Below are 14,329 nucleotides of genomic sequence, written 5' to 3' on the forward strand. Positions count from 1 at the left end.
TCCTCTTTGATTGGTTCATTGACCAACAATTCGGGTTCAACCACATTCTTCTTCTTTTCAACTGAAGTTTCTTCCCTTATTGGCTCTACTCGTGCTTTCATCTGTTCGTGGTGCCTTCCTTCATCATGTTCCTCTTTATTAATTACATCCTCCTTTCCCGGGATTGTCACATTACAATCATAATTCTAAGGAACCCTCATGTTATCCTTATATGCAAACACAGCTGATTTTTGAATGATTACTTTTGGTGTTATTCGTGCCCCAACCTCACTGTTCTGAGGTCGCAAGATGATGACCACAGGACGATTAGCCTTCGGGACTCCCAATGCCAACTCTGACGTGCATACATGATTCTCCTCTCGAACTCCTACACAGAATTCCACCTCCCTATTATCCATCATATCTTGTATCATGGCTCTGAATTCCGTACACTCTTGGATTTCATGCCCCACTTCATGGTGGAACTCACAGTAGTTCCCCCTCCTTTCACAGCTTCCCTCTGAGACGATCAATCCCCTTTTCACCATCTCCTTCCAAACCCATCTCAAAGGAGTTTTCACATCCGCAATGTCTGTTTTGATTCTTTTGTTCTCGCCAATCATATTTACCCCACCCTCTGTGTGGTTTGGTAGTGGGTTTTCTAACTTGGTTGAGTCATCAAATTTAACGACACCCATACCAATGAGCCTTTCAACCAACTTCTTAACGGTCGTGCAGTTTTCTATGGAATGCCCTGTTATTCCCGCATGATAGTCGCACTGTGCATTCGCATCGTACCATTGGGGATACGGGGGCTGCAAGGGCTTCAGATAGAAAGGGGAAACTACGTGTGCGTCAAATAAATTTCGGTATAGTTCCCTGTATGACATAGGAATTGGCGTGAATTGGGGCCTCTCGACATTCCGCATTGTGCCGACCTCCTGTCTCGTCGAGCTTTGTTGATTGGTAGCCACTTTTCCTGGCTGACTCACTGTTACTGACTTCGAGTAACCCTTGTTGTACATACCCGCGTTGTTCACCTCGTTTTCCTTCCTCTTCGAGATCGATCTTCTGTTACTCTCTGCCGTATCAATCTTCCCACTCCTGATGGCATTCTCAATCATCTCACCATTCATGACTATGTCAGGAAAGCTTTTTGTGGCACTTCCTAACATATGTGTAATGAACGGTGCCTTCAGGGTGTTAATGAAAAACATGGTCATTTCTTTTTCCAGGAGCGGCGGCTGAACCTGGACTGCAACCTCCCTCCATCTCTGAGCGTACTGCCTGAAGCTTTCACTTGGCTTTTTCTCCATGTTTTGAAGGGTGATTCTATCAGGAGCCATGTCTGTCACATGACTATATTGTTTCATGAATGCTTGCGCCAAGTCTCTCCATGAACCAATCGTGGCGCGACTCAACTGATTGTACCACTTGGCTGCTACCCCTGTAAGGCTGTCTTGGAAGCAATGTATTAATAGCTGGTCATTATTAATGTATCCAGCCATTCGCCTGCAGAACATGGTGACATGAGCCTCTGGGCAAGTCGTCCCATTGTACTTCTCAAATTCAGGCATCTTAAACTTATGAGGGAGTACTAGATCTGGCACTAAACTCAGCTCTTTTGCGTCAATGCCTCGATACCTTTCAGTAACTTCCATCGCCTTAAACTTCTCCTCGAGCCACTTACATCTTTCCTTTAACTGTCTCGGTAACTCCTCCTTCACTCTTTCCTTCTCAACCACTTCATCAAAGTCAGAAATGGCAGAGTTAATAGGATTATTTTTGGGATTAAAACCCGGCCCAGTTTGGAGGTTCGAAATACCAGCTCGAAATTGCTGAGGCATGATGGTGACGGTAGATTTACGCGGGTATTCAGCTTGAGCTCGCTCATGTGGCGGGGTGAAACCTGGAGGATAGAAAAGTTCATCATCATTTCCCTCATCGACATCTGCCATGGGGCCCTTTCCTTTGTCACCTTCCTTAGTTATCAGTCGAGTTAACTTTGCTATTATATCCTCTTGAGATTCCCGTATCTTCTCAGACATCTCTTATTTCATCTTGTCTAATCGCTCCTGCATTTGTAGCTGAAACCGGTCTTGCATCTCCTTCTGGTACTGTTCGAGCTTCTCTAATCTCTGATCCATATCTTTTGTCTTTGCTCGAGTGTCATATCGGTGTCGGGTTGGTTGGTTGGTTTCCAGGTTAACTGAGCAATGATTTTAACTTATTAGGATTTAATAAAGGTCTTTAATGCATATGATGCGATGCATGAGGTGAATGCAAAAAAGACGTTAATTATAATTCAATTCCATTCAGAAAACTTTACTAGAGAAAAAATTTTCTTTACATAAACCAGCTATAAATACGGCTTTGCCCTAACGCTTAGAACTTTAATCTCCCTAAGTAATAATGCCAACTTTTGCCCCTGTTCTTATTCTGATTCATACTTCACATTTAGTACATCAGCTTGTACTGCCAAAGTCTGCAGGTGCTCAGCTACCCCTTGAATCTGAACCACAGCTTCTCCCATGATGTGATCCCTTCTTGCAACTTGATCCTGAACATAGTGAAGCAGTTCATTTTGATGATCTTCATTTGCTTCAAGATGTTCAATTCTGGCTTCATAGTCTTGTAATATTGCCTCCAGTTCGGCCACCCTAGCTTTTAATTCATCCTTTTCGTTCTGGCTTTCAGACAAACTCCTCTCAAATGACTTATTTTACTTTTGAGCCTCCTGAAATCTCTTTTCCCACCTATCAGCCTTGACCTTTTCTTCTTGAATTTCTTGACGCCATTGCTCTGAGGTTTTTCCCAATCCAGCAGTTCTCATTGACATACGTAGCCTCTTATAATCCATCTTCAAGCTATTCAAATCCTCCTCAGCTTTGCGCTTTTCTTTCCTCAGCCCTTCGGTTTCCAGCTTCTGAACATCTACATCCAGCTTCAGACTCATCTTTTCCTCTTTCATTTGCCCTATCTTCTTCTCGAGCTCAGAATTTCTTCTTTCAAAATCTTGTTTTATGATTTCTAGCTCAGAAGGGACCATATGTACATGCTTTTCTACTAATTGGCTGTCTCCTTGACCTGGTACAGGTATATTATCATTGACCCTCCTACCCAGCCAACTGATATATTCAGGAGTCATCGACGGACCTATTGACAATCTCTTCAATCGATGAGTCTGCCTCCAAGTATTTGTCATTTCTCGAATCTTTTTCTTATAACCATCACACTTATACGAGAACTCACTTTGAGCTAATCCTTGGGTTGTAGGTACGAACTGCCTCGATCTATACTGCCTCAATACCAGTAACGGTGCATAACCAATAGCTCCCCAAATCCCAAGTAGAGGAACCCAATCGAAATCTCCACATCTATACAATATCTCATCTAACAGCAACCAAGGAGCTCTCCACTCAATGTCCTCCTCTTGAAGATTCTGAAGAATTGCAATCCATCTTTCTTCTAAGACCCCATCTTGCATCGATATTTCCACTATTTCTTTTAAGGGCGAATAAGTTTCAGAAAAAACTCGATAAGAAAATTTATCAACCTTCCTGAAATGACTGTGAAACCATGCCAAGAGAAGCTGCGCACATCCAATGAATCTTCCTTCACCTACTCTTCGGCATTTGTTCAGTGACCTGAAATTTTTTGCTAAAATTGCTAGAACCGGTGTGACTCCTTTATCAAGTCGATCGAAAAGATCAGTGACTGCTTCATCGATATGTCCCAAGGCTTGGGCAAAGACAACTAGGCCGTAGATGCTCAAAGCAAAAACATTAACCCTCTTCTTCGTGTCTAGATGTACTTGAATTAAATCTCTCAGATTCTTCCAAGGAATACATTTGCTATCTCCCTTCTATTTGATTCATGCTGCAACCCATTGCTCACTCATCCCAGTTATATTCACCAACTTCTTCAGAAAAGTTGAAACATTAGCAGCTCTTGAATAGGCTTTGTCCACTTGAATTTTTGAACAACGAAGCAATGTCGTGTATTCCCCCACTGTAGGCACTAAATCAACACTTCCAAAGGTGAAACAACAATAAGCAGAATTCCAAAATTGGGCTAAGGCACGAAACAGGCGCTTATCCACCTTTACGTCGAGCAAGTAAGGTAGGTCTTCATAGCTAGAGTAGAAGATTTACTTAATCTCATCATTCCACTGATCCCAAATTTCCTTTAGTTCTTGTAGGCTATTCTGAGTCACGCTAACACGAGTGAAGTCCCATAACTCTGACACATACCCCTCGGCCAAACTATCACCTTTCTCTTGTTGTGTTGTCTCAGACCAAGTTTGGACAGCCGCATTATCTTCCACCTTATCAAGAAACCCATTTTCCATGATAAGCTTTCTATCTAGCAACCGAATATGAACTAACGCCCTTTTAGGATGAAATGTTATGCAATCATAATGTCATGCAATCAAAACAAAAGAAACCCAAGTCAGTATCACATATAAAGATATAAACAAGCATAAAATAGTAAGAAACACCTAAACAGGAATCCCCTAGGGTTTTGGAATAGTTCTACCTAGGTCAAGTTCCTAAAGCTCACTATATGAGGTTTAGTTTCTAGAGTAAGGGTACCCAAACCAGCAGATTTCTCGATCCTCACCCATTATAGGCTCATGTGGATCGAGTTCGGTTCAGGGGGACACATTTCCCTATGGCTGCACGGAGATGAAAATCTCACGAAGACATAAGTACGGATGTATCCCGGAAGCGGTCCACTACCCTGCACGGAGGTGAAAACCTCACGAAGGACTAGTTTCTCGCTCCCACTTAAAGGGTAAAATGCAAAATGCAAATGCAAGGTTACCAACATACCAAGATGAAAAAAAAACGATAAATGCGAAGGGAACTCATAAATTTTTTTAAAACTTTTGATTTTCGACATAAAGGCAAATATAATCAGTTTATGGCTCGACTCTCAAGTGTCCCCAGTGGAGTCGCCAAGCTGTCGAAACCGTCTTTTTGAAAACAAAAAATTTGGTTATCGACTTTTTAAAAAAAAATAAAACTGGAGTCGCCACCGATCCTTTATTAAGGTGTGACCGGCCCACCTTAAAAATTATTTTGGTCTGCGAATTTTGAAAATAGGTTCGGGAGTCAGTTACACACGAGGAAGGGTTAGCACCCTCGTAACGCCCAAAAATCGGTACCAAATTGACTATTTAATGTCTTAGTGTCGAAAGTTAAAAAAGATTTAAAATAGGCTTGAATGATGAAATTTGCAAAAGGATAATCAATTGTTCAAGTCATGTAAAGAAATCGAGTCCCAATACGTTAGGGTACAATTCCTCATAATCCCCAAACTTGAATATCACTTTTATTTTATTCGAAAATCTTCATCTCGAGAAAGTAACACGCCACACCCAATACGTTAGGGCACAAGTTAAGTTCCCAAAAATAATTTTTATGCATTTTGAATAAAGACCATTCTCGGCTTTTTAAGATTGACAAAGAAAATCAGAACCCAATACGTTAGGGCTCAATTTCCCTCGAAAATCCCAAACTTCCAATAATGCTTTATTCAAAAAAAAACCTTTTAAATTAAGAAAATAACTTTGATGAACGGTTAAAACCAAAATATATTTTCAAAATGGGTATATCGAAAGTTAATTCAAAACGTATATGAATACATATTTACAAAATATATATATGAGCACAATATACAAGTAAGCTTGAAAATATGTATGAGCATGCATTTAACACGTAAATACAAGTGTACATATAAAAAGGGCGGTAAAAATATATACGACAAGCTTACAATAATTTCTAAGAATATGCAGGCAAAACATGTGTATGTATACATGAAAATTGTGGAGATAAAAATATCGAAATATGCATATATATATTTACAGAAAAATGTATAAGTATATCGTAAAGAAAATATAAAAAACATATGCATATACATATTTATAAAAACTAAAATATACAAGCTTATTTATATATGTAAAAGTTAGAAAATAAAAGAAAAAATGTATAAAATATAGAGGTACACGCATACTGTATAAAAGAATGCCTATATATATATATTATAAAAGCCATGCGTATGTATATGTATCATAAAAAAACAATGCCTGTATGTTATAAAATAATAATAATAATGAATATAGCATATGCATATAAAACATTTAAATATATATACAGTATATACATAAATATGATAAGAAATACATGTGCGTGTACATAGGCATAGTAATAATAGTATATAATATTATAGTAAAAATAATAATAAAAAGATACTAGCAATATTAATTAAATAAGCTAAAAAATCTAAAATACAAGATTAAAGGTTGAATTGCAAACAAGCAAAATTTAAACGCGGATTTCAAAATAAATAAATAAATAAATAAATAAAAAGGAAATAAAAACAAGAAGGGAGCAGATTCAAAAGCGCGCAATAAGAGGGGGACCAATCGAGCAATTCACCCAGACCTCCAAAACGCAGCACAGAAAGGGACCGAATTGAAACGAAAATTAAATATGCGGCCCAATTTTAAAACCAATAAACTGGTTTAATTGATATGCGTTGCAAAAGAGAGGGACCAATCGCGCAAATTTCCCATCTGACGTCAGAGCGCGTGGATCCTCCCCTTCGGGTCGGGTCACCGCGCGGGTCAAGCCTGGCTAAAACGACGCCGTTTTGATCCGTTATTTAAAACAGATTTTTACCTTAAAAATCATTTGAAATCAAATAAAAGAAAAAAAAACTAAAAAAAAGCCCTCTGGTAGGGTTTTAAACCCAGGTCGCCGCAACACACCTTCGCATCAAGCCTTGGCCCTCCGTCGGACCTCCGATTCGAGCACGGCTAGGCTTCATCGGTGAAGCTTCGAAAGTAAACCCCTCGTCCTTCTTTTGTATTATTTTTTTTTAAAATGAAATAAAAAGAATAAAAGCTTATATTTAAAAAAATGGTTCACCTTAAAAACGTAGGTGTTTCTTTCAATTTCCTTGTGTATTTCTCTGTGTATTTTCGTTAATACAATATCTGTCCCCTTTTACAAATTACAGAAGGGCCTTTTATAGCCCGAAAACAAAAGCAAAAAACGAATATAATTTGCTATTTTGCTATTTTATTCTCTCTCGGACTCTTTGAGTCCGTGTTTGCAGTATCACGGAGCGTTCGTGGAGGAGTGGCCCCGAAGCGTGCGGCGGTTGGATGCTTGCTGGCGGCGTCGGGGCAGACATGTGGCTAGGGTTTATTTTTCACTTAGGTTTTCTTTAGTTGCTGGGCTAGGGACTATTTTAGGCTGTTTTTTATGTTTGGGCCTGGGTCGATTGGGCCCTATTACAATGATTTTTATAAAAAGCTGTCAATATTACATTTTTTTTCTGCTGCGATTTTCAGAAATGAGTCTTTAATAAAATTAGACTTAGTTTTCAAAATTACTGATGTTTACAAATGAGATTTCTAAAGACATTTGATTTTCTGGAGTTAACATGTTTTTCCTAAATAAAGTCAAATAGCCAAGTTATCTAGTTTTGAATAAAAAGGCAAATGATTTTGAAATATGATTGGAATTACGAAAGTTTTGAATAGTGATCAAACTTTTACAAATAAAATATCAAAATCATCGATTTCTAAAATTTTCATGGTTTTGCGAAAGTAAGTTAAATATTCAATTTCCCTAGTTACTCATATGGTTTAAAAAAGTTTGTTTGAAAACTACGAAAGTTTTTCTAGGCCAATCTAGTGGCCAAGGTAGCTTTTTGAATTTAGCCATAACAATTGGGCCGGGATTGGGAGGTTACAATAAGATTCTTAAAGTGAGTTTTCATTTGCTTGATTCATCCTTGGGATGGCTTCGCATAAGTGGTGGCTAAGGTTGTGCATGTTTCTCTTGCAGTTTTGGCTCATGATATGAATGAAATTATTGTAGGAGATAAGGAACCAATTATCGTATTCAAAATTAATTGATCCTGTCGAATCCATATTGTATAGGCGTGATTCGACGTAGTAACTTGGTTTTGGGTGATTTAGCAGGTGTGCAAGGTTTTGATCCATCAATATATCCTAAAAGATCATATCCAATGAAGAAGGTTTGAAACTGTAGTTTCCAAGAAACATAATTGGTAGATGTGAGTTTTAGTAGAGTTTGGGTTGTAACATTAATAGTAATCAAGGTGTTGTGAGGTTCATTTGTATTGTGGATAGTGGGTGTAGAGTTTTTGGTGTTCATGATAGTAAAAGAAAGTTAACGTATTGATACCATGACAGAAGAATGGAATTCTTCACCTTTCATTTCCCATTTCAATGAAATATATGCACATTTGAAGCCCGAAACTAACTCTTATATATCAGGAGTACATCAAAATAGAAAACAAGAGCAAAGAAATTTGAAATCTCCTATATATTAGGAGTATACCAAAATAGAAAACAAAAGTAAAGAAATTTGAAATACAAACAGATTTGATGAGATTCCATAGGAACTGGTCTTGTGGTGGAAGTCTTCTGTTAGGATTTTCTCAAGCTCAAACATTTTTAGATTCAAAATTTTTTTGAACTTAAATTTTTTTAATTCAAGCTTGGATCGAGTTGGGCAGGCTCTAATAAATTAAAATAATTTTGATTTTTTTAAGTTATAAATATTTTAATTTCGAATTTAATAATTCATTTTACTTTTATACCATCATAACAAAATTCAGATTTGTCTTATAAAAAACGTAAATTATTAATTAGAGTTCTTTATATAGATATTAATTAGAGTTCTTTATATAGATAATTAAACTGCTAATTGTATGTAAAATGTATTATGTGATATGTATATTACCTAACAAAAATATATTTTATTGTTTATTATTATATTATATTGACAATTAAATAATTTTTATCATTTTTATTAAATTTATAAACATAATACTCATATTCCAAAATATTTTTTTCAAACTCCAAATATATTATACTAAACCCAAGCCCAAATAATATACACATATATTATCATAATTATTATATATTATATATTATATATTATTATTATATTAGTTGAAATATGCTCTACTTCTATATATTATACTAAACTCAAGCCCAAATAATATTCACAAATTTGAAAGTTAGCCTTCCTATTATATTATATAGTGTTATATCATTCAATATATTTTATATTAGTTTATATATATATGCATTAATGATTAAACATTATAATATTATGTAAGACTATATCTTTTATTATAATCAATAATATAACAATAGTTATATATATATATGTATTTAAAGTTTTAGTAATAGTTACATACTATATTATTATATGATGTAATAGTATATCATCTATTATAGTTAGGGCCAGTTCTTTATTACTTTTGAAAAGTGTTGTGAAAAAGTGTTTTTAAGGAGTGCTTTTGAAAAATTTGAGTGTTTGGTATTGCTGTCAAAAAGTGCTTTTGGAGAATAAAATGTCCATTTTAGACATGACATTATAAAGTAACAAATATGTATTTAAATAATGTTTAAATTAGTTAATATTATGATATTTTAGCAAAAATACAAAAAATAATTTATTATAACTTATTGTTAATATTTTAATATATAATATTAATTTTAAATATTTCTAAGTAATTAATATTAATTATTTATTAAATTTTATTAGAATAGATAAAATATATTTAAATATTTAAATATAAAAATTAAATATTTGTAATTAGAAATTGACACAATTATATTATTATAAAAATTATTTTTTATTTTTAATTAATACTTTTAACACATTTGTATTATTTTATTTTAAAATGTATTTGAATATATAACTCATATTAGATATTAACATAACATAGAAAACATAAGCCTAACAAATTAAAATATTACATATATTTGGATTAAAGTTTTAAAAAGGGATAATTTTTATATACCAAATATAAATACTAAAAATTTTACAATAGCATTTACAATTTAAAGTGAATTCACTAAACTAGAAGCTATAGCATCTCTTGTTAATTTCATTTCAAAACCACTTGAATTGTTTGATTCACCGTCATCATCACCATCGTCGTTGTCGTCGTCATCGTCATCACTTTCTTGACCATGCGCATTTTCTGAATCAATAATATTCTCATATGCCCAGTTAATATCTTCGTATTCCATAAAATCTGCATCATTTCGACCGACATGTTTTCGAATAAAATTGTGTATCTTTAAGGGGAAATAAATTAAACCAAATTAATCATTTATAAAAGATATTGTACTAACTACTGATTTTATCAATAAATTCACTCAAAAATGATTACTCCTTTGATATATTTACACAAAATTTCCAGAGTGGAAAACACACTCATTTCTTTTGAAAAAAATAAAGGTGAAGAGAAACAGAAACTTCAATAGAACAAGTGAGGTGCTTTGTCTATCAAAAGACCTTCAAAGAAAAATGAAAACTTTGATCCCTAAATATTTCCATACACATTTATTTACCATTTGAAAAAAAAATTGAAAGAGAAAGGGTGCTAAATCATCAGTGTCTGTTTTGCTACAGTCAAGTGCTTCACAATGTGAATACTGATTCTTTTCTTGCACTGATAATATATATTTTTTAATTCAAGAAGACTTTATTTTTCATTTTTGATAAAGATCCACACCTGTTAAACAATAACCGTTGCAAAAAATCTTTTCACCTAAATAAGAATGGTGAAAAAATAACTCAAATATGTCATAAAACCTTAAACATACAACTGTCCCAAATAAACAAAGAGAATTTTGAAGTTCTCAGATTACAATATGCCATCCTAGTTAGATAAACCTGCAGCAATCTTTATTTGTACTCTTTTAGAGAAATTAATATAATTCCTTTCCTTCATTTTGAAGAATACGGTAATCAAGAGCATGCAAGCATTAAAAGAAATAAGAATATAACCAATAATTAAACAAGTCATCGTGCTAAAGTTGATACCTAGTGTAGCCTCTAGAACAATAAATACAATTGAACCTATAATCCAACTTAAACTCAATGACAAAAACATTTAGGAATATGTAGAAGATTTCATTAAATAATACTTATTATCAAAGTGATTACTCCTTTGCAGTATCTTAGTCCATTTCATTTTGCTCATACAGTTTTAAAATTGAAAGAACATTCTATTATAACAATGTCCAGCTTATAACATAAAGAGAACACCAAATTTTGAGCATCAGAGTGTGCCTGCTGCAACTCTACCTTAACAGGCTTAGCTGCTTGTAGTTCTGCTTCCATCTTAGCTGTTTATTCCGTAAGGCTCCTCATTTTTTTGTTCTCTTTCAGATGTTATAGCTCCTATCTGAGCATGCAAGATCTGCAACTCATGCTGTGCAACAGCAAGTTCCTGTCTCAATGTCCCATGGGTAGCAGCAATTCTCTGGTTTTCTGTACCAAGTCTCTGCATTTCCACAAGCTGTGCAACAAGCTTTTGTTCCTTGATTTCTGGAGGTGGCAACATATCAAAATGTGCAAAAGGACCTGGATGGAGAGGAATTCCTAGACCAAATGGGTCAGAATGTACCATGCCAGGTCCAGGGAGAGGACGCCTCAGATGAGGGGGTGGAATTCGACCTTTACTTCCCATTTTTAGTGGCTACTGTATGACCTGTGCAAAGAAATACAACTCATAGGAACACTGCTGCTCTCCACTTTGATTCACTTCATTAAGAAACTTGAAAACTACTCATTCATCATGTGACATGAATAACAATTTGATATTGATGCAATGCTGGGGGATTTTAGTACATACATGCAACACAACACAGTCAAGGAACAGTAAATACAATTGAACCTATAATCCAACTTAAGCTCAATGAACAAAACATTAAGGAATATGTAGAAGATTTCATTAAATAATACTTATTATCAAAGTGATTACTCCTTTACAGTATCTTAGTCCATTTCATTTTGCTCATACAGTTTTAAAATTGAAAGAACATTCTATCATAACAATGTCCAGTATATTAGATATAAAGTTTATCCACAGCAGTAATTTACCAAATAACAATCATATAAATAATCACATGCCATAAAGAGAACATCAAAGCTTATAACATATAGTGAAAGGATTCTTACCTACAACTAAAGTGGTTATAACATCAAATCTTATTTTCCACAAGCTATAAACTCTAGATAATAAGGTATGTTCCTCTGGAACAAATTGAAGTCAAATACCCATCACAAAAGGTCTGGGATTTGCTTCCACGAACAGAAAAAGAGTGGTCCATTGAGTCTATCTTTGAGTTTAGAGTCAGAAAATTAGTTAGGGATTATGTTGTCTTGAGTTTACTATAAAGTCATGGAAATTCCATTGTCATATTTCTACTTTTTTCTCTCAACTACTACTATGATGCTTCAGGGGATGATTCACAGCACAAGGGTAAAACCATGAGTTTATTTCCTTGTCATTCCAATGCTTCAGAAAATTCTAGCAATCTTCCTCCCATATCCGACCCTCTTTGGATTCCTATCCCTGTCCCTAAGTTCCTACTGTAAACCTTAAAAAGCTGTATTCTATAAGCAAGAAGGCTTTTATAAATATCAACAATAGGAACTGCTGTATTCTATAAGCAGGTAGATTTACAGAAGCCTTCTTGCTTATAGAACACAGCTTTTTAAGTGATGGTAAGTAAGAATCATACAATCGACGATAACTTCAACCAAAATGAAACACAGGCATGTTATCTTTAATTATGTTTGAAACGCAAAGCATAACTTCCTAAGTCCAAAGAAAGCTATTAAAATTCTACTGGTTTGAATGACATTCTCCATTTTAAAACCACTGCACATATATATAGACACAAACAAACACATTTAGATAAGCAACTACAAAGAGCTAGCTGTCTAATGGCAATATCACTTAAATGAATTAATCATACTTTTTTCCTACTAAAATTTAAAAAAATCCAAAAAATACAACAATTTTTCGTGCATAAGAAAGAAAGTACGTTTCATTCATTCAAAAATAACAATAATTGTTAAATATTCAGAGATTCATTGCGAAATCCAACCGTCGAATGTGATTTTATGATCATTTATATAATTAATTTTTAGTATCGAAATATCAACAATAGATTGGAGAGCTTGAATTCGAGTAATTAGTAATGTTTCTTATTGTAAAGCTAAACCCTAGAAACAATTAAAAAGAACATCATCAAAACTTTTAAATACAAAAGATACAGAAAATTTAGCAACGATATGGAATTTGGATACGAATTTCGATTTAGTCTAAATTTCTTCTATTTTTATCAACTAAAATAGTTTGGAAGAGTTACAAAGTGGTAAAGCAAAAGAGGCAGAAAGCAAAAGAGGCAGAGCAAAGCAGCAGTAGAGGCACAAAGTAGTAAAGCAAAAGAGGCACAAAAGCCAGAATTAAAAAGCAAATAAAAACAAAGCATAATTAATGATTAAAGAGAAGAAGAAGAAGAAAACAAACTCACCTACGGAAGAGGAACAAAGAACAGGAAAGAGCTTTCACAGCGAAACTGTGAAAAAATGGGTATAGAGCTTTCACAGTAGAGGAAAGAACGTTTTTCCAAATGGGAGAAGACAGGTTAATTTGGTCATTTATTAGCCAAAAGCACTTCAAGCTTTTTAGATGGTGAAATTTTTAGCTTCTTCATCTGGAGAAAATGACGTTTTAGATGGTGAATTTTTTGAGAAAATGGAGGCCGTTCTTCATTCTTTTAAGAGAAAATGACTTTTTATTGCAAAAGTCCTTTTAAAACGCAAAGGAGAACGGGGTCTTAGTGATTAAAACTGACTTTACCGACCAAATTGAGCCAATTCTAGCAAATCACTTGGTAAATTCGATTTTGATTTTGGTCCAATTAATAGTTATACACACACATACACATATATATGCATATATAAATATGTATTAATAGTTTTCAAATATATTATTACATGGTGTAATACTATATAACATACTATAATAGTAGTACATAACATATTAATTGTTCCATATTATTGTTTATTCTACTAGTTAAATATGTTGTAAGTCCCTATACTCTTCGTACATTTGATAGTTAACCCTCTTACTATATTATATAAGGTTTTATTAAATCATATCATATATATTAGTAGTTTATATATATACTTCGGATTAAGTAATTGATTGGTCTGATGCCGTGAGGCTCCGTCACACCGATCTGCCTAAGTCCGTGGATTACCTAAAAAGAACAGACAAACTGATGTGAGTTTTCGTCAACTCAGTGTGTAACCCAACAGAAATAGACATGTCATTCATACAGATATCACATACATAGTCAGATTCAGCTTTGGACTTAATTCCTTTACAGATACAGATAATAGAACCAAATATACAGAATCCTACCCCCATCATCTACACACTAACTCCGACCATCCCATCACACCATGTGGGGTTAAAAAAACAC

General features: G+C 34.3%; 1 protein-coding gene across 2 annotated transcripts; it reads right to left on the reverse strand.

Annotated features, from left to right (window-relative positions):
• Positions 1 to 10,937: 10,937 nt before the first annotated feature.
• LOC107916721 (protein FLX-like 2) lies at positions 10,938 to 13,743 on the reverse strand. Of its 2 annotated transcripts, none has more exons than XM_016846074.2 (2): positions 13,373 to 13,743; positions 10,938 to 11,538 (listed from the first exon to the last, which is right to left on the reverse strand). In XM_016846074.2, the coding sequence occupies exon 2, from the start codon at positions 11,515 to 11,517 to the stop codon at positions 11,170 to 11,172; it is 348 nt and encodes a 115-aa protein (XP_016701563.1). In that variant the 5' UTR covers positions 11,518 to 11,538; positions 13,373 to 13,743; the 3' UTR covers positions 10,938 to 11,169. The 2 variants fall into 2 exon arrangements, with proteins under 2 accessions (XP_016701563.1, XP_016701564.1); XM_016846075.2 differs by having other exon boundaries at positions 10,938 to 11,661; positions 13,373 to 13,629.
• Positions 13,744 to 14,329: the final 586 nt, after the last annotated feature.

This window comes from Gossypium hirsutum, chromosome D12 (genome assembly GCF_007990345.1).
Source record: "Gossypium hirsutum isolate 1008001.06 chromosome D12, Gossypium_hirsutum_v2.1, whole genome shotgun sequence".
Classification (NCBI taxonomy): domain Eukaryota; kingdom Viridiplantae; phylum Streptophyta; class Magnoliopsida; order Malvales; family Malvaceae; genus Gossypium; species Gossypium hirsutum.